This window comes from Rhamphochromis longiceps, linkage group LG2 (genome assembly GCF_057381845.1).
Source record: "Rhamphochromis longiceps isolate RC_006_pf linkage group LG2, R_longiceps_female_GT1.1, whole genome shotgun sequence".
Classification (NCBI taxonomy): domain Eukaryota; kingdom Metazoa; phylum Chordata; class Actinopteri; order Cichliformes; family Cichlidae; genus Rhamphochromis; species Rhamphochromis longiceps.
Genome location: NC_140558.1, coordinates 25,927,076 through 25,946,097, shown reverse-complemented (window position 1 = coordinate 25,946,097; position 19,022 = coordinate 25,927,076). Strand labels below are relative to the sequence as shown.

The following is a 19,022-nucleotide window of genomic DNA, read 5'->3' as shown; positions in this document are numbered from 1 at the left end:
GAATTTCTCATGCATGAATGCATCAGGAGCCACTAAGTCACAAATCCCTCCTAGTTAATTTTACTGCTTTTATTCTATTTTCTTTTCTGGTTATTGCCCGGCAACAGATGGGCGCTGCTTCTCACTGGTGTACGCTGGGCTGCAGATGATAAAAATACAGAAATGCTTGAGTTTTGGTTTGAGTTGCCAAAACTATAAAGATGTCTGCAGAGCTTGATAAAGTGAAATGGGAGTGGAGGCTCATATAGCGTCCAGTTTCAAATCATGTGGGGCCCATCTGTATTTGTACTCATAATAGCTTTAACATTAACTAGCAATCTGTGCATATTCAACATATCCTGTCTTCTAATCATCCTTATTTTGGACAAATTACATCAGCTTTTGTTTTGATTTCAGGCCGGTGTCAAGAAAATTACAGTGATGTTTGAACAAAGAGAGAGGACAGAATTTAGTGCACAATATTTCCAAATCAAGTATCTATTGTCTCTGTGTAGTAATTAAAACATCTTCATAATGTAGAACAAAGGTAAAAAAGAAACTTGCATATCAGAGCTATTGATAACTAGTCATAATGATTAGAGTATCTAATAAACCTACAAATATCAAAGCCCCAGGATGTAACTGTGCCTAATTAGACATGTTCTCCTCAGTTCCTCTCTGCCCTGGTCCTTTTTGTTATCGCAATACTTTGACATTTATTTTTCCAACCTCGTGCAAAGATTTCACACATAATACCAGCTGGCTCACTGGAACTGGTTCACATCAGTGGAATGCAGTCTTGACATGCCAAAGTGTCTGTGGCAACAGAGCTTCACATATACTTCAGTAGGTCTAATCCACCAGAATCACTTAAAACACTCGACAAACAAGAGAAATTCAAACCAGTTTAAGCAGTGCGTGGTCTGTCCACACCAGCAAACTGACTGGATCAACTGGACAGGCCGAGTGTAAATCCTCTCTTAAATTCATGACGACCAATTTACAACATAAACGATCAATCCGATCAAAATGTGCACATTTTCCTTTTAAATAAACTGAAACTGGTAAATGTCATTTCCTTGACCTTTAGTTATTGTTCCCTTAAAGTTCCCAGAAAATGACAGTTACAAACCTTTAAAAATGCAGGATCTGTCATGGTCCTGGGCCATGTTGGCCCAGCATTCTTAGTTTTCTTGTATTTTTGTATTTTGTTCCGTATGCCGTGGTTCCTAGGTTCTGTTAAAAATGTTCCTTATTTGATTACCCCCTGTGTGCCCCTCTGTGTATCTGTGAACCCTCGTTTCCCCTCATGTTTCATTTAATGTTTTCCCCAGCCCGTTATGTCTGTGCTCTCTCTCCTCCTGTCTGAACCTCTGTGTACTTCCTGTTTTACTTTGACAGTCTCTCGTCAGTATGCGTCATGTTGTGTTCACTCCTGCCCTGTCTCGTTATGATTATCTGTGTCAGCTGTGTTCCCCGTGTGCTCCCACTTCCCTCGTTAACCCTCTGTGTATTTATGTGCATGTCTCCCTCAGTTCAGTGTTGCGTCGTCAATGTCTCCTCCCTGAACCTGTGTGTCTTTCTGTGTTCCCTCGGTCTTCTGTTAGCATTCCCAGTTTAGTTCTCTTTCTTTGTGAAGCCTGCAATAAAGCAGTGATTTTGAGTTCAGCTTTTTGTCTCCGTGAGTTTTGCGTTTGGGTCCTCTTCTGCCTCCACACAGCCAGTTCATGACAGTATCATTTTCTGAGGAGTATTTTTGCAAAATCTTTTTTTTGTTCCTGCAGGGAACATTTCCTAAACATTTCCTGAGAATGTTGCTTAAAGGTTCTCTAAAAGTTAAATATCCTTCAGAGAAAATTGCTATATAGTTCTAACAAGTGTTACAAGAACTGTCACCTTCAGGAAACATTAAGAAAAATGAGTTTTTCACATGTGAGGGGATGTTTAGGGAGTCTTCATGAACTGTACATAAAAGATGGACACACTTACAGCGATATCATCTATTTGTTTTGAACTGTGTTCTTTGAAGCCTCAACATTAACATTCTGGGTGCAGCCATGTTGCATTTTTGAAGCCAGAAGGTGAAATGCAAAAGCTTGATTTAGGCTTTTGCAGGAAATCTGTGTCCTAATTTATGTAGTAACCATGAACTCTGTTTATCCCTACACCGCAAACTTCCACAACATTCAAGTCGTAAAGTATGTATTGACCCAAAGTGTAGTTAAATTCCTGATAGGTACACATCATGTTACATAAAGGTTGCGGCATTGAGTTAAAATCATTTCCAGTTATGGCGTAAGTTAAGATTACGTAGATGTATAATTCACGTGTTAGGCTAGCAAGCTTGGTTAGCAAGCAGCATCTATAAACTGCACCAGTGTACCTCACAGACATGTATACTTTGTAGTTAGTGATAAATGGTGGTTTTCACCACACAAATACATATCTGTCAGATAATTCCAGTAAAAATGCTCCAAAAGGGCCTAACGGCACAAACTGGTGTGGAGTTTAGTGACTCTGATTAGTGGAGATGAGGCCTATCAGTCAGCTACTGGCTACAACTGACTCTGCGCAGAGACCTGCCAATCAGAGTGGCCATGTGAGCATGTTTTCAATGGATGAAAATTGGGCATTATAACATGGGTTTGTGGGAATTGACTTTCATTTTGAACTACACACCAAGTGGTCATTAGAGGAACTGCAGTTTGTGACACTTCTGTGTTGGCTGCATTTTTGTTCCCCCTGTTGGCCATTTAGGAGAATTTTTATTCTAAAAATTCTAAATTGTGGTCTTAGGGCGAGTTTAGCGGAACTCATTTTATAGGGTTTGGAGCCTTTTCCACAAACTATGTATTTGTACTATTCAGTACGACTTATGTATGTGAAGGTTCTCAGTAGAGCTGGGCGATATAAGATTTTTTCATATCACGATATGTTTTTTTCATTTCAGGCGATAACGATATCTATCACGATATAAGCCAAATAACTATAGTTGTAAGATTTAAATGTGCCGTTGCTCACAAGTAAAATGTGAAATAATCAGCAGCTTGTTTTGATTTAAATATTTATTTCCCATAATAAGTTCAACAGGGTAGATGTACTTAAGGAACATGAGACTTTTTCAGATAAATAAAGGCAAATATTGCAAACTACACAAAAGGCAGCCGCTAAAGCGTTTAAGTTTCAAAATAGAACAAACGAAACAGACTAAATTGTCAATTCCACTTAGAAACAAAATATTAATTCTAAAAATAAATCTTAGTTTGTTTTACAGAAGAACAGACAAAACAGACTAACTTTTGTCAATATCAAATAAACTGAGAACTAAAAGGAAATTCTCAATCTCTCCTTGTTGTATAGCTTAGCTTTTCAAACAGTTTTAACTAGAGATGGACCGATCCGATATTACGTATCGGTATCGGTCCGATACTGACCTAAATGACTGGATCGGATATCGGAGAAAAATAAAAAATGTAATCCGATCCATTAAATATCACGAAAGCACCTCACAAAACTTGCAACACGCCGTAACTCACCTCAGAACGTTAGCACGTCGGAGCAGTATGCATCACTGATAGAGCGGCTGTGGCATGCGGGACCTGTCGGTGGTCTGGATAGCATGTGGAGCTTCGCTAGCAACCCGGCATTTCATCTCCGACAAAGTTATCCCCGAGAGAAGTAAAGCAAGTGTGTAAGTCCATCTCTGAATGTTTGTAAAGCATTCCTGCGTTAAGCTTAACGAGCGACTGCCTCTCGCTCTCCGGCTGCTACTTCAATCATGAAACTGCTTAATGATCAGCTGATTGGCTTTTCTGTCGGGAGTCCGTCTCTCTTGTTTGTTTTTGGCCCACTTTGCACCAGAAAGAGGAAACCAGCGGCTGAACAACAGCAGAACGTTTAAGCTTGATAAGCTGTTGTTAGAATTTATTTAATCTTACTTTCTACTCGAGGATCTTTTTCTATGTAGCTGACGGCTGGTAACTGTGCAGGGGCGGATCTTGCAAAGTTTAGCCAGGGGGGCCGATAGGGCATGAACAGGGAAAAGGGGGCACAAAGACATACTTTTCTTTCTTATTCTCATTTAAAATGTCGAGCTTTTAATAAATAATTATCTGACACCCAAAGTTTTAATTTGATGTAAAATGAATAGAAGTCAATTACTGTATATAGTGACTATTAAGTCTAATATATATACCCTAGTAAGCTATAGTACTCTTTACTTTGGGAAGGTACCATCTGTGCAGTCTGCAATTTTGTTGAAGAAAGATGTTGAATCTATTTAATATTTCTTGAAAAATAATTGATTTCTGTGCATTTTTTTTCGCACTGCATCAAATTAAGGTTGATTACGTCGATTAAGCATCATGAGGTGGAGCGTGAGGGGTGGTTCCCTATTTTTTATTTATTTATTTTTGTTGTTGCTGGGAGTTGGAACCCTATTAGTTAGGTTGCTTAATATTTACACTAAGTACTCTTTAAAATACCAGAATAGGGAGGATGGTGTAGGTTTAAGTTTATTAGATTGATCAGTATTGCTGAACTATGAAATATTTTTTTTGTATACAGGTATAACAGAATAGCTTTAGTGTAGTTGTTGTTTTAAACTTGAGTATGAACTTGCAGACTTGCAAAATGCAGCAAGATATTTTAAAAAACAGTTTTGTTGGTTAAAAAACACTATATCGGATTCATATCGGTATCGGCAGATATCCAAATTTATGATATCGGTATCGGTATCGGACATAAAAAAGTGGTATCGTGCCATCTCTAGTTTTAACAGTTACTTTAGTCTGACAAAAGCCGAATGACAAATTAGCGCTTCCAGTCAGAGACTGAGGCTACGTCCACACGTACACGGGTGTTTTTGAAAACGGAGGTTTTCCGTTTTCGTTTTAAAAAATAATCCCGTCCACACATAAAGGGAGAAATGAAGGAAAACGCTGCTATGAACATGCCAAAGCAGCAGGTGGCGCTAGATTCCTAACCGTGCAGAAATGTTGGCCAATCAGAAGTCTAGAAGCCTCGGTGGGAAAAAGTAAACAAAGCTGGGGCATAGAAGCAGAACCGAGTCGTACGTGTGGAGGGACAGTAACTGTGTGTGTGTATATGTAAGCATTTAAACACTGCAGAGAGTAGAATTAACAGTAACAGTATTGTAGAAATACATTTCACCGAAACAATAACGTGGCGCACAGTGTGACGTCAAAAAATGCGCACACCTTTGACGCTGCGTTTTCTCCGTTTTTCTAGTCCACACGTAAATGCAAAAACTGAGTTTTTAAAAATCTTCGTTTTCAGTGACCAAAAACGCCGTTTACGTGTGGACGAAAGGTGCAAACGCATAGAAAAATCTGCGTTTTCAAAAATACCTGGGTACGTGTGGACGTAGCGCATGCACCAGTTTATTGTATTTCCAGACTTGCTTTCGGCACAATGTACAGTGCACGCTACTCTGTTTTTTGTCAGACTTGAAATAGCCGAAATACCTTCACACTACGGAACTTCTATGGCTCTTCCGTTCGACAATCTCTCCGGCATTGGAACCATCATCTGTTTTCTCTTCGGTCACGCTCGGTTGATTTTTCTAGTCGGCACACTCATTTCCTCCATTACCCGGGCGGTACGGTGGCTGGCTGCTTCCCAAACAAATACACATGTGCGGCTTGGCACTTGTGCTGTACGTAACAAGTCACGTGACGTGACGCTGCGGCTGTGATTGGTTCGCCTCTGCGCTACTTAATTTGGATTGGCTGTTCTTTTCTTTTTTTTTTTTTTTTTTAAAGAGGACAAGTGCGGCGAGGTCTATCACGATAGTTGAATTTTTCTATCGAGAAAAAGTTATATCGCGATACATATCGTTATCGTTCTATCGCCCAGCTCTAGTTCTCAGTCATCCAGTCCAAGCTTTGCAAAGAGCTTGGAAAGAAAATGTTCTGGACTTCTGCTTCTTCTTGCTTGAAGATGTTTCACCTCTCATCCAGAAGCTCATCCAAGAAGCTTCTTGGATGAGAAGCTTCAAGCAAGTTAAGGAAGTCCAGACGCTTTTCTTTCCAAGCTCCTTAGACTATTCAGTATGTCCTGAAACCAGCGCCTGAGTTTTTAAAGTCATCAGGTCAGCATTCACTGAGGTTGTCGCCCTCTGTTGGCCTCTAAAATGAATGATGTTCAGGGCTCGTCTGTGTTGGGTTCACTTTTCAGACACAAAGCTGTTTCCATCTTTTATCTACTGTCTATGTTCACAACCGTGACGGTAACAGCACGACACCGAGCGGGCTTTAGGACCATGCGCTGAAGTCAGCTCAGGCAATAGCAATATTATGGCTGCTTAACCTGAGAGCTACTGACGGACAGCTCCAACCTTATGAGCCAATTTAACGCCTTTTATAACACTGTTGTGCACATATTCTAGTGCTGGTAGTTTAGCCGTGGCTGGAAGCTTAGCTGCCGATGGAGCACATCCGACTGCCAAAGGTAACCGCGGGTCTGGCTGCAGTGATTTGCTACATTTCCGCACTGTACCGCCACTGGCGCTCCAGCAGCAAAGCGTCATGCGCACTCTAAGATCAAATCTAAAGTCAAATAAATAAGACAAACATCTGTCTCAATCCAAAGGACGCGTGCTGCTGTGTTCGCCACGTTGGCAGTAAAGTCACTGCTTTGAGGATGTGTTTCTCTGTCATCTCACACATATGTGCAGCTGTGTCAAACACGCGTGAGATGTGCAGAGGATGAGGCTGTTTTGATGCTGTCCTTCCTCCTCCCCCTTCCAGGTGGAGAATGTCAAGCTGCTTGACAGAATCTCCCACAGAAGGAGGAGGGTGGGCACCCTGTACCTGACTGCCACACACACCATCTTTGTGGAGAGCGAGGCCGGAGTGCGCAATGAAACATGGGTAGGGATCACAGCCCGTGATAAGCAGTCTGTTTGAAGAGAAAAAAATGTTAAGCGTGCGTCACCAGCAGGCTGCAAGACTAACATTTTGCAATCCTCCAAAGCACACTTCAGTAAATTTGTTTTTTTTAACCTTTGCTCAGGTACTTCACAGTTTGGTGTGCAGTGTGGACAAACTGGCTGCAACTCCTTCAGGATGTCCTCTGCTTATTCACTGCAAGAACTTCCAGGTTCTTCATTTTATCATTTCTAAAGAGCAGGAATGCCACGATATTCATCTGTCCCTGCAGCGGCTCTCCCAGCCAGGTGAGCTCTGTCATTATGTCAGCAAAGGCTTGGACTGTATTCCTCTTTGATTATCTTCTTTTTTCTTTATGCCAGCATTTCTGTATCACTGTAAATATCCTAAATATCCTGTAAATATCTGCTCATTTGGTCTAGTTTTCATCTCCTCTGCTTTTGCAACACTTTGGCCTTTTGGACTGAAACAAGTTGAAGGTTGTGCTCATCAGCCTTTAGCTGTCAGTCCCTGTTTTGTCTTTCAGAGAGTTATGACGAGCTGTACTGCTTCTCCTATAAGCCAAATGTTGATGAGAAGGAGAGACGACAGGAATGGGACTTCTTGGACCTCAAGGCTGATTACAGCAGAATGGGACTCCCAAGCTCTCTGTGGAAACTCTCCCCAGTTAACCAACACTACAAGGTCACTGAGCTGGCCTTAGATGCACATTCATCCTAATATGGACAGCTATGCCTAAAGGTTTGTTTGGTCTTTTTTTCTAAAGGTGAGTGACACTTACCCTGCTGACCTGTTTGTACCCGAGAGTGCCACACCACCGGTCATAGTGGGGAGCTCCAAATTCAGAAGCAGAGGCAGATTTCCTGCCCTGTCATACTACTGCAAAGACAATCATGTAAGTTTATTACAGAGTATTTCTCTTTTTATTTCCCATACACTTCCAATCTGCCCCATAGTAATACAAGGGATATGAAGTGATGCTAACAGAGCTAAAATCTCCAGTCCTGCACAACGAAAAACTTTGCAGGAGCTGAGGTAAGAGATTATTTACAGGTATATAAAATAAGTTTTGAATGCTTCACTTGGACCGTTTTAGCCACAAAAGTGAGAAAAGTTGGTCTGTTCTTAAGATGAACATGAGTCACTGCTGTCAGGAAATCTTTTCCCATTTCCACGTGAAAGCAGCATCTTCATGATGATTGGCCGGTAGAGAAACAGCACCAGATTCTGTATTTGTCTGAGGTCATGTATTCAGATTCAGATATCTTAATTAATCCCAAAAAAGCAATAGTGGCGACCTGAGAGCAACTTCCTGACAAATTGTGGTCAAGATGGTTGATAATGTATTTTGCCTTCTTAATAAATACATTCTTAATAAATGTTTTTTAGCAGGGGTAAGATATGACCCTGCTAAATACTGTTCCTCTTCTTCAACTTCTTTTTTACAGCCTTGTGTTACAAGGCTGTAAAAAAGAAAGCAAGACAGACGTCCATTTGGTCATTAAATAACAACATGAATCGTTACTGTCTCCCTGATCTTGGCTTCATATTTGTGAAAGTCGTATATCTGACACGAGAAAAAGCCAAAGTGCTCATAATTAATTTTATTAATCCATAATTCGACGTTTAGGAGTGCTTTATGTGTGTGAGGTCAGCTTCCCAGGGTTCAGGGTCCTGCTTGTGGAGTTCAGCGCATACAAAAAGCTCCACTTTAGTTCATGTGCCCAAGGGGAGAGCCACACAGTGATCTCTGGCTATTTCCCATGTTGCTATTAAATGTGGAGATATGAGAAACTGTGTGGTTGAATAATTTAAATTGAACATGCAGGGGAAGGAAAAGTACTGTGAATTTCAACTCGTCCTAATTCTCATATATTAGACTGGTTATTGTGCGTGTGCACTGAATGCTGTGAACTGATGAGGATGAGTCCCTGTATGAAGCCTAGCTCCTCTTGCTTCCTCGCAGGCTGCCATCTGCCGCAGCAGCCAGCCCCTGTCAGGTTTCAGCGCTCGCTGCCTGGAGGATGAACAGATGCTTGAGGCCATCTTGAGGTCCAATCCCTGCAGTGACTTCATGTATGTGGTGGATACCAGGCCTAAGGTGAGCCCTTTGTATCTAAAGGAAAGGCCTGCAAGTGTTTAAAGCATCAACTGTATATTCAGCTGGGATTTATTTTTCCAGACTGTGCGCTGCCGGCTGAAGATCTCACAGCAAACGCTTTGAAAACATCCCAGATCTCTGCTAGGTGTTATATGATCAGTATTGATGGCAATGTTTCTGCAACATATGCGTTTTATGTAATTTGGCCTCTGAAAGTGTTTGAACTCAGTAGTTTGCTTTGCTTCTAGATCACCATAACTTTGCCTCTACACAGCAAAGCCAATGAGCATGAAATAACAACTCCCTAAACAGAGACATCCACTGAAATTCATCATTTTCCCTTTCTTTATATCTTATGAAGATCACGTCTCTATAACTCTTTTTGAACCATGGCCAGCACAGTGGCGCAGTGATTAGCACGGTTGCCTCACAAAAAGAGGGTCCTGAATTTGATTCCACCACCTGGCCGGGCTCTTTCTGTGTGGAGTTTGCATGTTTGCCCCCATGTTTGCGTGGATTCTCTCCACGTACTGTCTCTCTGTGTTATCCCTGGCGCCCTGTCCAGGGTGTACCCTGCTTCTCGCCCTATGTTAGCTGGGATAGGCTCCAACCCTTGACAAGGATAAGTGGAAGACTATGAACTGCTTTATGTTTGGACACTGCTTCAACTCCGTACTCAGACCATTCCACAGTTTCACTCCACACACAGAAACACAAAAACTTTTCCTGGTAGTTCACACATTCACAAAACCACCTGGTAGTTCATTACTTTTTGCTTTGAACAGAAATTGTGCTATTTGGAATTCCATTAGATCTGCAAATTTCAGTATTTCAAACTGTAAGAATAGTGAGTTTGTATAATTCTCTGATTCCAGACTTCTGCACAACAGCTTAAGTAAAGGGAAACCAGCGAACGGTATGGTAATATGGGGAGATGTACAGTCTAATGCCTGCTTTGCCTTGTTTAGTATTGCAATGCTTCTTGATACATTGGAATGAAAATATCTTACGTGTGCTCTCCGATTAAGTCTCTCATCTGTTATTACCCCAAGAAATATATTTTCATTGACTCTTTATTCTTTATGCCAACACAGAGGATTTTAAAATGTGACCGTGATGATATGTACAAAAGCACAGCCTCACCTGCACATTGCATCTACAGGATCAGTCCTACATTTGTCTCGATCTATTATTGTCTCTCCATTTGCCCTCTATTTGTTTAATATGCATTTTGAGCGACATATCGTGGTGAAAAACGACTCCCAAGGTTCCTCACATTGTTACTGGAGGCTAAGGTAATGCCATTCAGAGTAAGCATCTGGTTGATACCATATTTCTAAGATTTTTAGGGCCGAGTACAATAACCTCAGTTTTATCTTAAATAAAGAAGCAGAAAATTAGAGGTCATCAAAGTCTCTATGTCTTGAAGACATTCCTTCCGATAACTAATTAGTGTGTGTTATCTGGCTTCATTGATAAATAAAGTTCTGTGTCATCTGCATAGCAGTGCAAATGTATGCTACGCCCTCTAATGATACTGCCTAAGGGAAGCATGTATAATGGAAACAGAATTGGTCTCAGCACAGAACCCTGTGGAACTCCAAAACTGACCTTAGTGTGTGAGGAGGACTCTTCATTTAAATTAACAAATTAAAGTCTATTAGATAGATGTGATTCAAACTACTACAGCACAGCACCTTTAATACCTGCAGCATCCTCTTATCGTGAGTGGTATATCTACCAATTCTGGTATTCTATGGCAAATGCCAATTTAGCTCCATGGTCTGGACAGTGAGCACAGAGCCCGCTAAAGGATGTCGGGCCCTCTGGCCTTCCTCGTGATATCTGATGTCTCGTCCTGCTGATGGGTTAAGGACCTTCTATGGCCCTGTCCAGCTCTGGAATCTCCTTCATGCTCTTCAGACTTGGCTGCAAGACACAGCAAATCATCTGATTGATGTGCCATCGTGGAAGAGTTGGACTCCTCGTGTTAGATGCAGTGCATCTAACTAAATGCATAAATTGTGAAAAAATAATGAATGAAAATGTCTGTGGCTCCCATCTGTAAAATCATTCCTGATGTGGGGGCTTTTCTCATTGTTGCCCCTCTAGTGTACCTGTTGTCAATTCATTGAATAACAGTACCTTCTGCTACCCAACTGACAGGATCAATATCCCAGAAGTTTAATCAACTTGATCCTATAGTCTGATTCTTCCTTTACAGTATAATGGGAGGAGGGAAATAAGTTTTAGATACACTATGTTACTATAGTCCAGTATTGCTACTATAAGTTGTAAAACCAGCCTCTTTCTGAGATTACAGATTGTCGGGATTCTTGAATGACAGCTGGATAAAAAAACTGACAGAATTTTTTTTTCTAGCTGAATGCGATCGCAAACCGAGCTGCAGGAAAAGGGTATGAAAACGAAGACAACTACTCCAACATCAAATTCCAGTTTGTTGGGATCGAGAACATCCATGTCATGAGGAACAGCCAGCAGAAAATGCTGGAAGGTAATTACTATGTAATTATCATTTAGCTATAATGACAGCTTGAGCTGGTTTTTATTTGCTTGACAGCAAATAAAAAAACCAGCTCAAGCTGTCAAAAATGTTTCACCACATCATATTTTACACAGATGTTCTGGCATTGTCTGTTTAAATTGGCCGCATCGTCACATTACTAAAGCAGAGCGGGTCCCCCGTGGGGTTTTTTCATATGCAGTCACGCAGAGTGAACTGTGCTGGAATCAAGCCTCAAATGAGCCCACAGGAGAATTTCTGGGTATTGTGCAGGGGTGCTCCTAGGAAGACTTTGAATCCATCTGGGTTTTATTTCAGAGCTATTTTGGTTTCCCGGAGCGGACAAAACCCCGGACATTATCCCCCAAAGAGAGACAGAGGGCGTGAGAATGATGCGATTTCAAGCCTGAAAAGTTATAGCTGCTCTCAGTTGTGATAACTCTTTGCCCACTAGCAGCACAAGGGAAGTCTTTAAATGCTGGAGACAGTGCCTTGCCCTTTCACGTCTGCCCTCTGCCTTCCTCTCTCTGCCCGGTTGCACACTTCAATAAGATTAAGAAGACCCCCCTCCCGCCTGACAGCAAAGCCTCAAACATCTCTTCTTAGTGCAAGTCCACTGTGCGAAGTGTTACAAAACCTTAGAGGCTAAAATGAACCCGTTCACCTGCTTCTCTGTTATCAGCTCTTACAGGTCAGCAAACTGATGTAGTATCAACATAAAACCCACTTTGTCCACACCTCAGTGAGTAATCTGAGGGTTACAGTTTTCTAAAGGTGATTTGTGACCATTAGTGTAATATAGTCTCATCAGCTGAGTTCGATTGAGTTCGTGTCACGCTGCCTGTGAGTGAACCTGACGATGGAAAATGTTTGGAAAATAATTTAAATACATTTTACAATGAAACGACACAGTGAGCCTGCAGCCGTTGGCACTAGAGGGAAAAGTTAGTGCATCATTAAAATGAAAAGGATTCATCCTCTGGGGAACCATTACTGTCTGGGCAAATTGATGGCAGTTGAATAAGTGAACTGAAGTGGTTTTATATTGCTCATCCCCAAGTGGCTGTCGCTGGTGTGAACAAAGCCATCGCCAGTGGGAACAAATAACATGAGAAGATAAACAGAATCTGCTTTAAAAAAGCAAAATATGCTCGGGTGACCCGTATGTTGTCTCAGCGTGCACAGATTCCCTGTAAACTTGTCTCTGCTGCTGTCAGTGTTCTGTGAGGTTTTAATAAAGTCCTGCGATCAGGTATGCTCCGTGTTTCCTGACAGTGAGACAGCTGTGTTGTGGTTACAGTGTGTGAGCTGCGTTCCCCCTCCATGTCTGACTTCCTGGAGGGTCTGGAGAGCTCAGGCTGGCTGAAGCACATCAAAGCTGTTTTGGATGCAGGCATCTTCATCGCCAAGGTCAGTCTGGAGGCTAATCCTCACTGTCTGCCTCACCGTTGCCCTCAATATTGGTTTAGGTGTGGGTTTGTTTGTGTTTTGTATCTTCTGTGTGTCTGTGTGAAACCAACATCATCCATCTTTGCAGGGACGATACGAGAAGCCCTTGAGGCTTTCCCCCAGATTTACACGAATGAGCCACAACCACTGACAGATGAAGTGGTTATCATATTTATCATCTCATTACAATGTACAGCGGTCCCTCTTTTATCATGGGAGTTACATTTTAAAAATAACCGGTGAAATCCACAAAGTAGCCAACTTTATTCTTTACAATTATTATAGATGTTTTAAGGCTGTAAAACCCCTCACTACACAATTTATACACTTTTCTCAGACAGGCATGAACATTTTCACACTTTTCTCTCTAGTTTAAACACTCTCAAAGTTCAAACCTTTGTAGAAAAATAAGTCCAGTATCATAGAATGAAACCAAAGATCAAACCCTGTTTTCAGGTCCAGAACATGGGAATAGAGCAGCTGTGAGAGAATCCAATCAATGGTACAGAAGTGGAGGAAGCAAGAAGAATGAGTTGAGGAAAGTTTGACTTATCTGACTGTTTTGTTTCACTTAATGCACCTTATAATCCGTAGCGTCTACCTTCCTTTAGCATGTCCAGAAGTCCAACATTTTGTGCGATGGTTAGCATCTTTCTCTGCCTTCTGGGTGCTACCGCAGGTGTCTTTGATGGTGCAAAAAGTTTCATCGACATTGTTGTGTTTGTATGGGAGAAAACTTACAAACATACAGTACAGCACTTCAGAGCAGAGTGGGTTTGTTTTGCATGTTTTAACTAAGAGATGGGCCTGACAGCAAAACTGTATGCTCATTGGCTAACAGCGTGTGATTGGCACCAAGCATATCCATCGAATGATCAGTGTCAATAAAATTAACTTTATGTCTTATTCAATATTACCTGAAACTTATTACTGAACCTATAAATTTAACAGGAAGATGTTCACTGGGGTCAACGAGACAACAAGCCGAGGACCGTTTTCCCATAGACTCCTATACAACCACGAGTGTTTTGGAAAGCCAACATTGTTGCCCCCTGCTGGCCATTATAAAGAATGCAGGTTTAAGACATTTCAGTGTTGGCTTCACACTTCAGATCCACAACTTCCTCCATGTTTTATACTGTCTGCACCTCAAAACCACCTTTGTGGTGTTTTTAGCTACAGCAGATTACTCCTCGACCACATTTTGTTATGATACCATCACAAATGTACACAGAAAGACACACACAGACTGATACCGTCTGCGCTGCTGTGGCTTTTTAATAATGTTCCAAATTATCCAAGGGAGAAAGGAGTGTCATTAAAGAAATTGTGTGGGTCTTCTAATTAAAACATCATGATTGTACTTTTTTAATAACACGTCTCTCAGGTTTGAGGTAATACAGCTAAAATTAGTAAAAGGTCAGTATGGGGTACGGGGTTCCTGTGATTAAAACTTATCTGATGACTGGCTGGTTTTCTTCTCACAGCTGCTGTAAAATAGCGTCTGTGTGCAAAGCAGAGGTACGTATAGTGCACAAGTGGAAAATCACCACATCTAATTTTGGACGTTTTATTTGTCTTTGTGTGTGTGTGTGTGTGTGTGTGTGTGTGTGTGTGTGTGTGTGTGTGTGTGTGTGTGTGTGTGTGTGTGTAGGCTGTTGCAGAGGAGGGCGTCAGCGTCCTTATTCACTGTTCAGATGGGTGGGACCGTACTTCTCAGGTGTGTTCAGTGGCCTGTGTGCTGCTGGACCCCTACTACAGGACCCTCAGAGGATTCATGGTACATACTGGAGCTTTTTTAATTTAAGATACAGAGCGGGGTTACAGCTCAGTGGTATCATGTTAATATATCCAAATGCATTCTGGCTTTACATCAAAGGGGGTCATACTAGGCTCACGCTGCTTGTTTGTTTAATCCAAAGCTATCTTTACTGGCTAATGTGAAATACACCAGAAAAATAAATAAAACACAGAAGCCTACTTTTGAGAAATCCCCCTGGAGTCGGGGGGGAAATTACCCCACAAAGTGGGTGTGGAGGTTCAGTCGTTCTTCCCGTGACTCAAAGTCATCTTGCTTGTGTTTTAACACTTTTCTTTCTGCATTTAGGTTCTCATAGAAAAAGACTGGGTCTCATTTGGACACAAGTTCTCCCACAGGTCTGCCTCTGAAACGTGACTTTCATGGCATCTGCTGGATGTGGTTTAAATCTTCTGATTTCATTCCATGCATCTCTTTTCCAGATGCAAACACGTGGTTGGAGACCCCAAAGAGGTGTCTCCCATCATCGATCAGTTGCTGGAGTGCGTGTGGCAGCTGATGGAGCAGTTCCCCTGTGCCTTTGAGTTTAACGAGAGGTTTCTAATCACTATACACAATCACTTCTACTCCTGCCAGTTTGGCAACTTCATTGGAAACAACCAGAGGGAGAGGATAGAGCTGAGGTGAGATTTAAACCTGCAGACACCATGTTGGGAGAAGATTGTCTTTTTGTCTTTCCCCTGACCTTATTCTCATATTTATTTCCCTGTCTTCCATTTGGACTTCACATAGAGTTCATGAGAGGACTCATTCTTTGTGGAGTTATCTATGGGCGAACCGTACAGACTACACCAACCCCCTGTACAGGCCAAACCACAGCCAGACTCAAGGGCTCCTCCGTGCATCAACTTCCCCCTACAGTTTTAAGTAAGTTCTCTCCAACCGCACCAGCTCACACAGCATCACTTGAACCCTGGTATGTGCACTCTAATCAGGAAGATAATCATTATGTGAAAGGTAAAGACATTCATTGAAATTTTATTCTGCTGATGCATTTCTCTTTTTTTATGGAGATTTTGGAAAGGGCTGTACAACCGTTTTGACCATGGGATGCATCCTCGGCAGTCCGTAGAGGATTATCTACGGGCCATCCAGGAGGAGACACAGCAGCTGGAGGAGCAGCTTTCTTCACACACACAGGTAGGACAGGGCTATGCTGATCTGCCACAAGCTTAAAGCCATTTAAAAAAGGCCATAGGTGTAACAGAAATTGCTGAAAACCTGATGCTGGCTATAATAAAACAATGTTTTGGAGCTTGCTATGTAGCAGCAGAGTAGTCAGAATTCCCATGTTGATTCCTGTGGTCCTACAAACTGTGGTATGCATGTGCAAAGTAATGAAAGAAGGAGGACTTGTCTGATCACATTTTTTCTTTTACACTGACATATCTTTTGTTTACCTGAGAAGGAGATAACATCAGCGTGACCCGTGGGAGGAAGACAAACTAGCTGAGGTGGCGTGATGCTCAAAGGTCACTGGTTACTTTGGCAACCAGTGACCTAAACTTCGCTGCATGTCACATTCACCCCAACATGGCAGTTATATTCCCTCTTCCAGCAGGATAATGCAGCTCAGCAAATTCCCCAGACCTTCCCAAATTCTCCAGTATGTGCAGCATGCTGAAAAAAACGTAATTCCTTGTGAGTAAATTTAACAACCTGTGCACAAAGAAGCCATCACGCGTGCGAGGATATACTAAAAACTGGCACAGGATTACTTTAAAGCTGAAGAAATCTTTCAAATCGGATATTCTAGGAAAAGTTTTGGAGCCTTTTTATAACTTCTGACATAAATATTATTCCATGCTAATGTGATGCAAAAGGTTCTGGAGCCTGTCTCTGGATGGGTCGCAACTGTTTTGACAGCACGGGGGAGGGGCTGCACTATATTAGGGAGGTGATTTTAATATTGTGGCTGATCACCGTGCATTCATACTACAAGTCAAAGGAAAAAAAGAAAATTCCACCTGGATGTTTTTGTGATTATAGAAAATGACTGTTGTCTTCATTTCTTACATTATCAATAGAAGATTTCTGAGCTGGAGCAGGAGCAGGAGTGCAGTGATTCCTGCAAAGCAGCCGCCTTTGATAAGAGCCCCACGGTTTGGGCTCCTGGTAACAACCTCGGTCTAGCCAACACTCCTCAGGACTACACCGGCGGCTTCATCACCGGCAGCCCCTGTCAGCCTAAAGGACCAGACAGCATCCTCCTGCCAAAGAGCACGAACCAAATATCTGACGCCAGCTTCTCCAACGGCAGCGACCAGGAGTCTGGGATCGCGGACCTGAGCTGCCGTTCACCTCTCAGCGAGGACAGCACCAGGGATCCGGACTCCGATGAGGCAGCCTACTCGGCTGCCTGAGGACGTGTAGCATTGGCTGGGAGGCGCAATGCTAGCCAGACGTCACCTGAGCGACACTGAACAAACACTACCATTATGTTGATCGTGTGACCCGACTATTGGCCAATTTCAGTGCGGGTTTTATTGGGGTTGCACGATTTGCTTACACTTTTGTTTGCATGCATGGTGGACTTTCCATGTTCCTGCATTCCTTCGTGTTCATAGTTGTTTCCTGTAGCAGACTGCATTTAACCTTGTCTCAGTTAAAGAGTCCAAAGAAAGCTTACATTTTTGGACATTTTAATCCATATTCAACAGAAAGTAGGAGCAAGACTGACTCTCTGCAGTTTACTGTATTTCTAATGATAAGCCATGTAAGTGCTTCTATTCAGTAGATATTTGGCTTTACAATGTAAACACCTTAACAGTGTAAAATGACATGACGTGTGCTCTGAACATAGGCCAGTAATACATGGTATTAGTTAACATTTAATGCTGAAAGAGTGGCAGTGATTCTGATATGCCCAAATGTAGCAGCACTTCAACCCCAAAGGACTATATTTATGACTGAGGTGAACTCACTCTGCAGGCCACAGTGACCTCAGCTGGGGCTGGGAGTCATTACACTCTAATAACCAGCGGTCAGTGGTTTGTTTTCAGCACCTTGCGGTCCACTCCTGAATATTTCAGCATATTATAGGATTTCACGGGGTTTTACTGCCAAGGGACGTAAAAGGAAGCTTTTGAAAAGACAAAGTGATTTAATAAACGTCTGTACAGCGTGTTTCGACATCAGTGCATGACTGAACTACCGGACTGAACACACAAACATGGTGCTGCTTAGGGCAGCAGATGACCAACAGAGACTCCTTTAGTGTTTGTGTTATCTCAGCTGTCCAACTGGCAGTAAAGCTGCTTGCTATAGTAGTGCAGTACCCATTATTGTTTTGGTGAACTCCTGCTAAAGAACAGTGCAAAGATTACTGGGCAAAGCATGTGAAAATATTTTTGTACTATAACCTATTTTTGTCTCCTCTGACCTCGCTTTAAATGTTTGTTTTGTTGTTGTTTTTTCAGTGTCTAAAATGTCTGAGTCATACCAAATTCTGTCCTTGTATTAAAAAAAATACCAGAAAAAAGCCTTAAAGCGTTCTGATGCTGCTCTCATTTGTTCAGTTGGATCACGATAAGTTTGCAAAAGTGCTCGAAAGGCAATCTTATGTAAATTTAAGTCAGTTTTCTGCCATATACTTACTTTTTTCTTGTTTTATTTAAGTGGGAATAGAGTCAGATTACAATATCACATTCAGAAATGGAGAACAGTGTAAGTAAACTCAGCCACTGCACAAAATGAGAGTCTTTGCTAAAGTGTGCTGTTATTGTGCCATTTGTGTATTCAGGTCACCCGTTCTCCTGATCTAATTTTGTTTCTCTAGTCAGATACTCGAGCAGCTGCCTCATAAATGCACAGTCTGACATTATTTACACAAAGCAGTAAGGCTCAAATCCTTCATCTGAAAACAATTTATTTGATATTTGGACTTAATCACCATAAAACAGATTTGCATTACATCATCAGGCAGGTAAAGTAAATGGCAGCAAAGACTGCCCCTCATTTTAGGGATGAATGATGAAGACTTCAATGTCCTTGTTGTTGCTGCACAGCTGTGCTGGCGGGGAGCCAGACCCCAAAGCGCTGCCACCACCAGCAGTCCTGCTCCATGGCTCATTCAGCTGTTTTATTATGGGTGTGAGTTTTTGGTTTATCATTGTAGTCTTTACAAAATGTACAGATTAAACCAAACCTCTACTAAAAACTGAACAGACAGTTGGCTAAGTAAGTAAAGTAAGTCAAATTTTATTTATATAGCACCTTTCAAGACAAAGATCACAAAGT

At 41.9% G+C, this 19,022-nt stretch overlaps 1 protein-coding gene across 1 annotated transcript; it reads left to right on the top strand.

Moving 5' to 3' along the window:
- Positions 1-6,303: 6,303 nt before the first annotated feature.
- mtmr7a (myotubularin related protein 7a) lies at positions 6,304-18,260 on the top strand. The gene is made up of 14 exons (XM_085420166.1): positions 6,304-6,450; positions 6,750-6,872; positions 7,015-7,177; positions 7,417-7,574; positions 7,657-7,785; positions 8,857-8,991; positions 11,374-11,506; positions 12,816-12,925; positions 14,619-14,744; positions 15,072-15,121; positions 15,206-15,406; positions 15,516-15,650; positions 15,797-15,923; positions 16,811-18,260. Exons 1-14 carry the CDS (start codon positions 6,427-6,429, stop codon positions 17,144-17,146), a joined length of 1,950 nt encoding a protein of 649 aa, XP_085276292.1. The 5' UTR covers positions 6,304-6,426; the 3' UTR covers positions 17,147-18,260.
- The last annotated feature ends 762 nt before the right edge of the window (positions 18,261-19,022 follow it).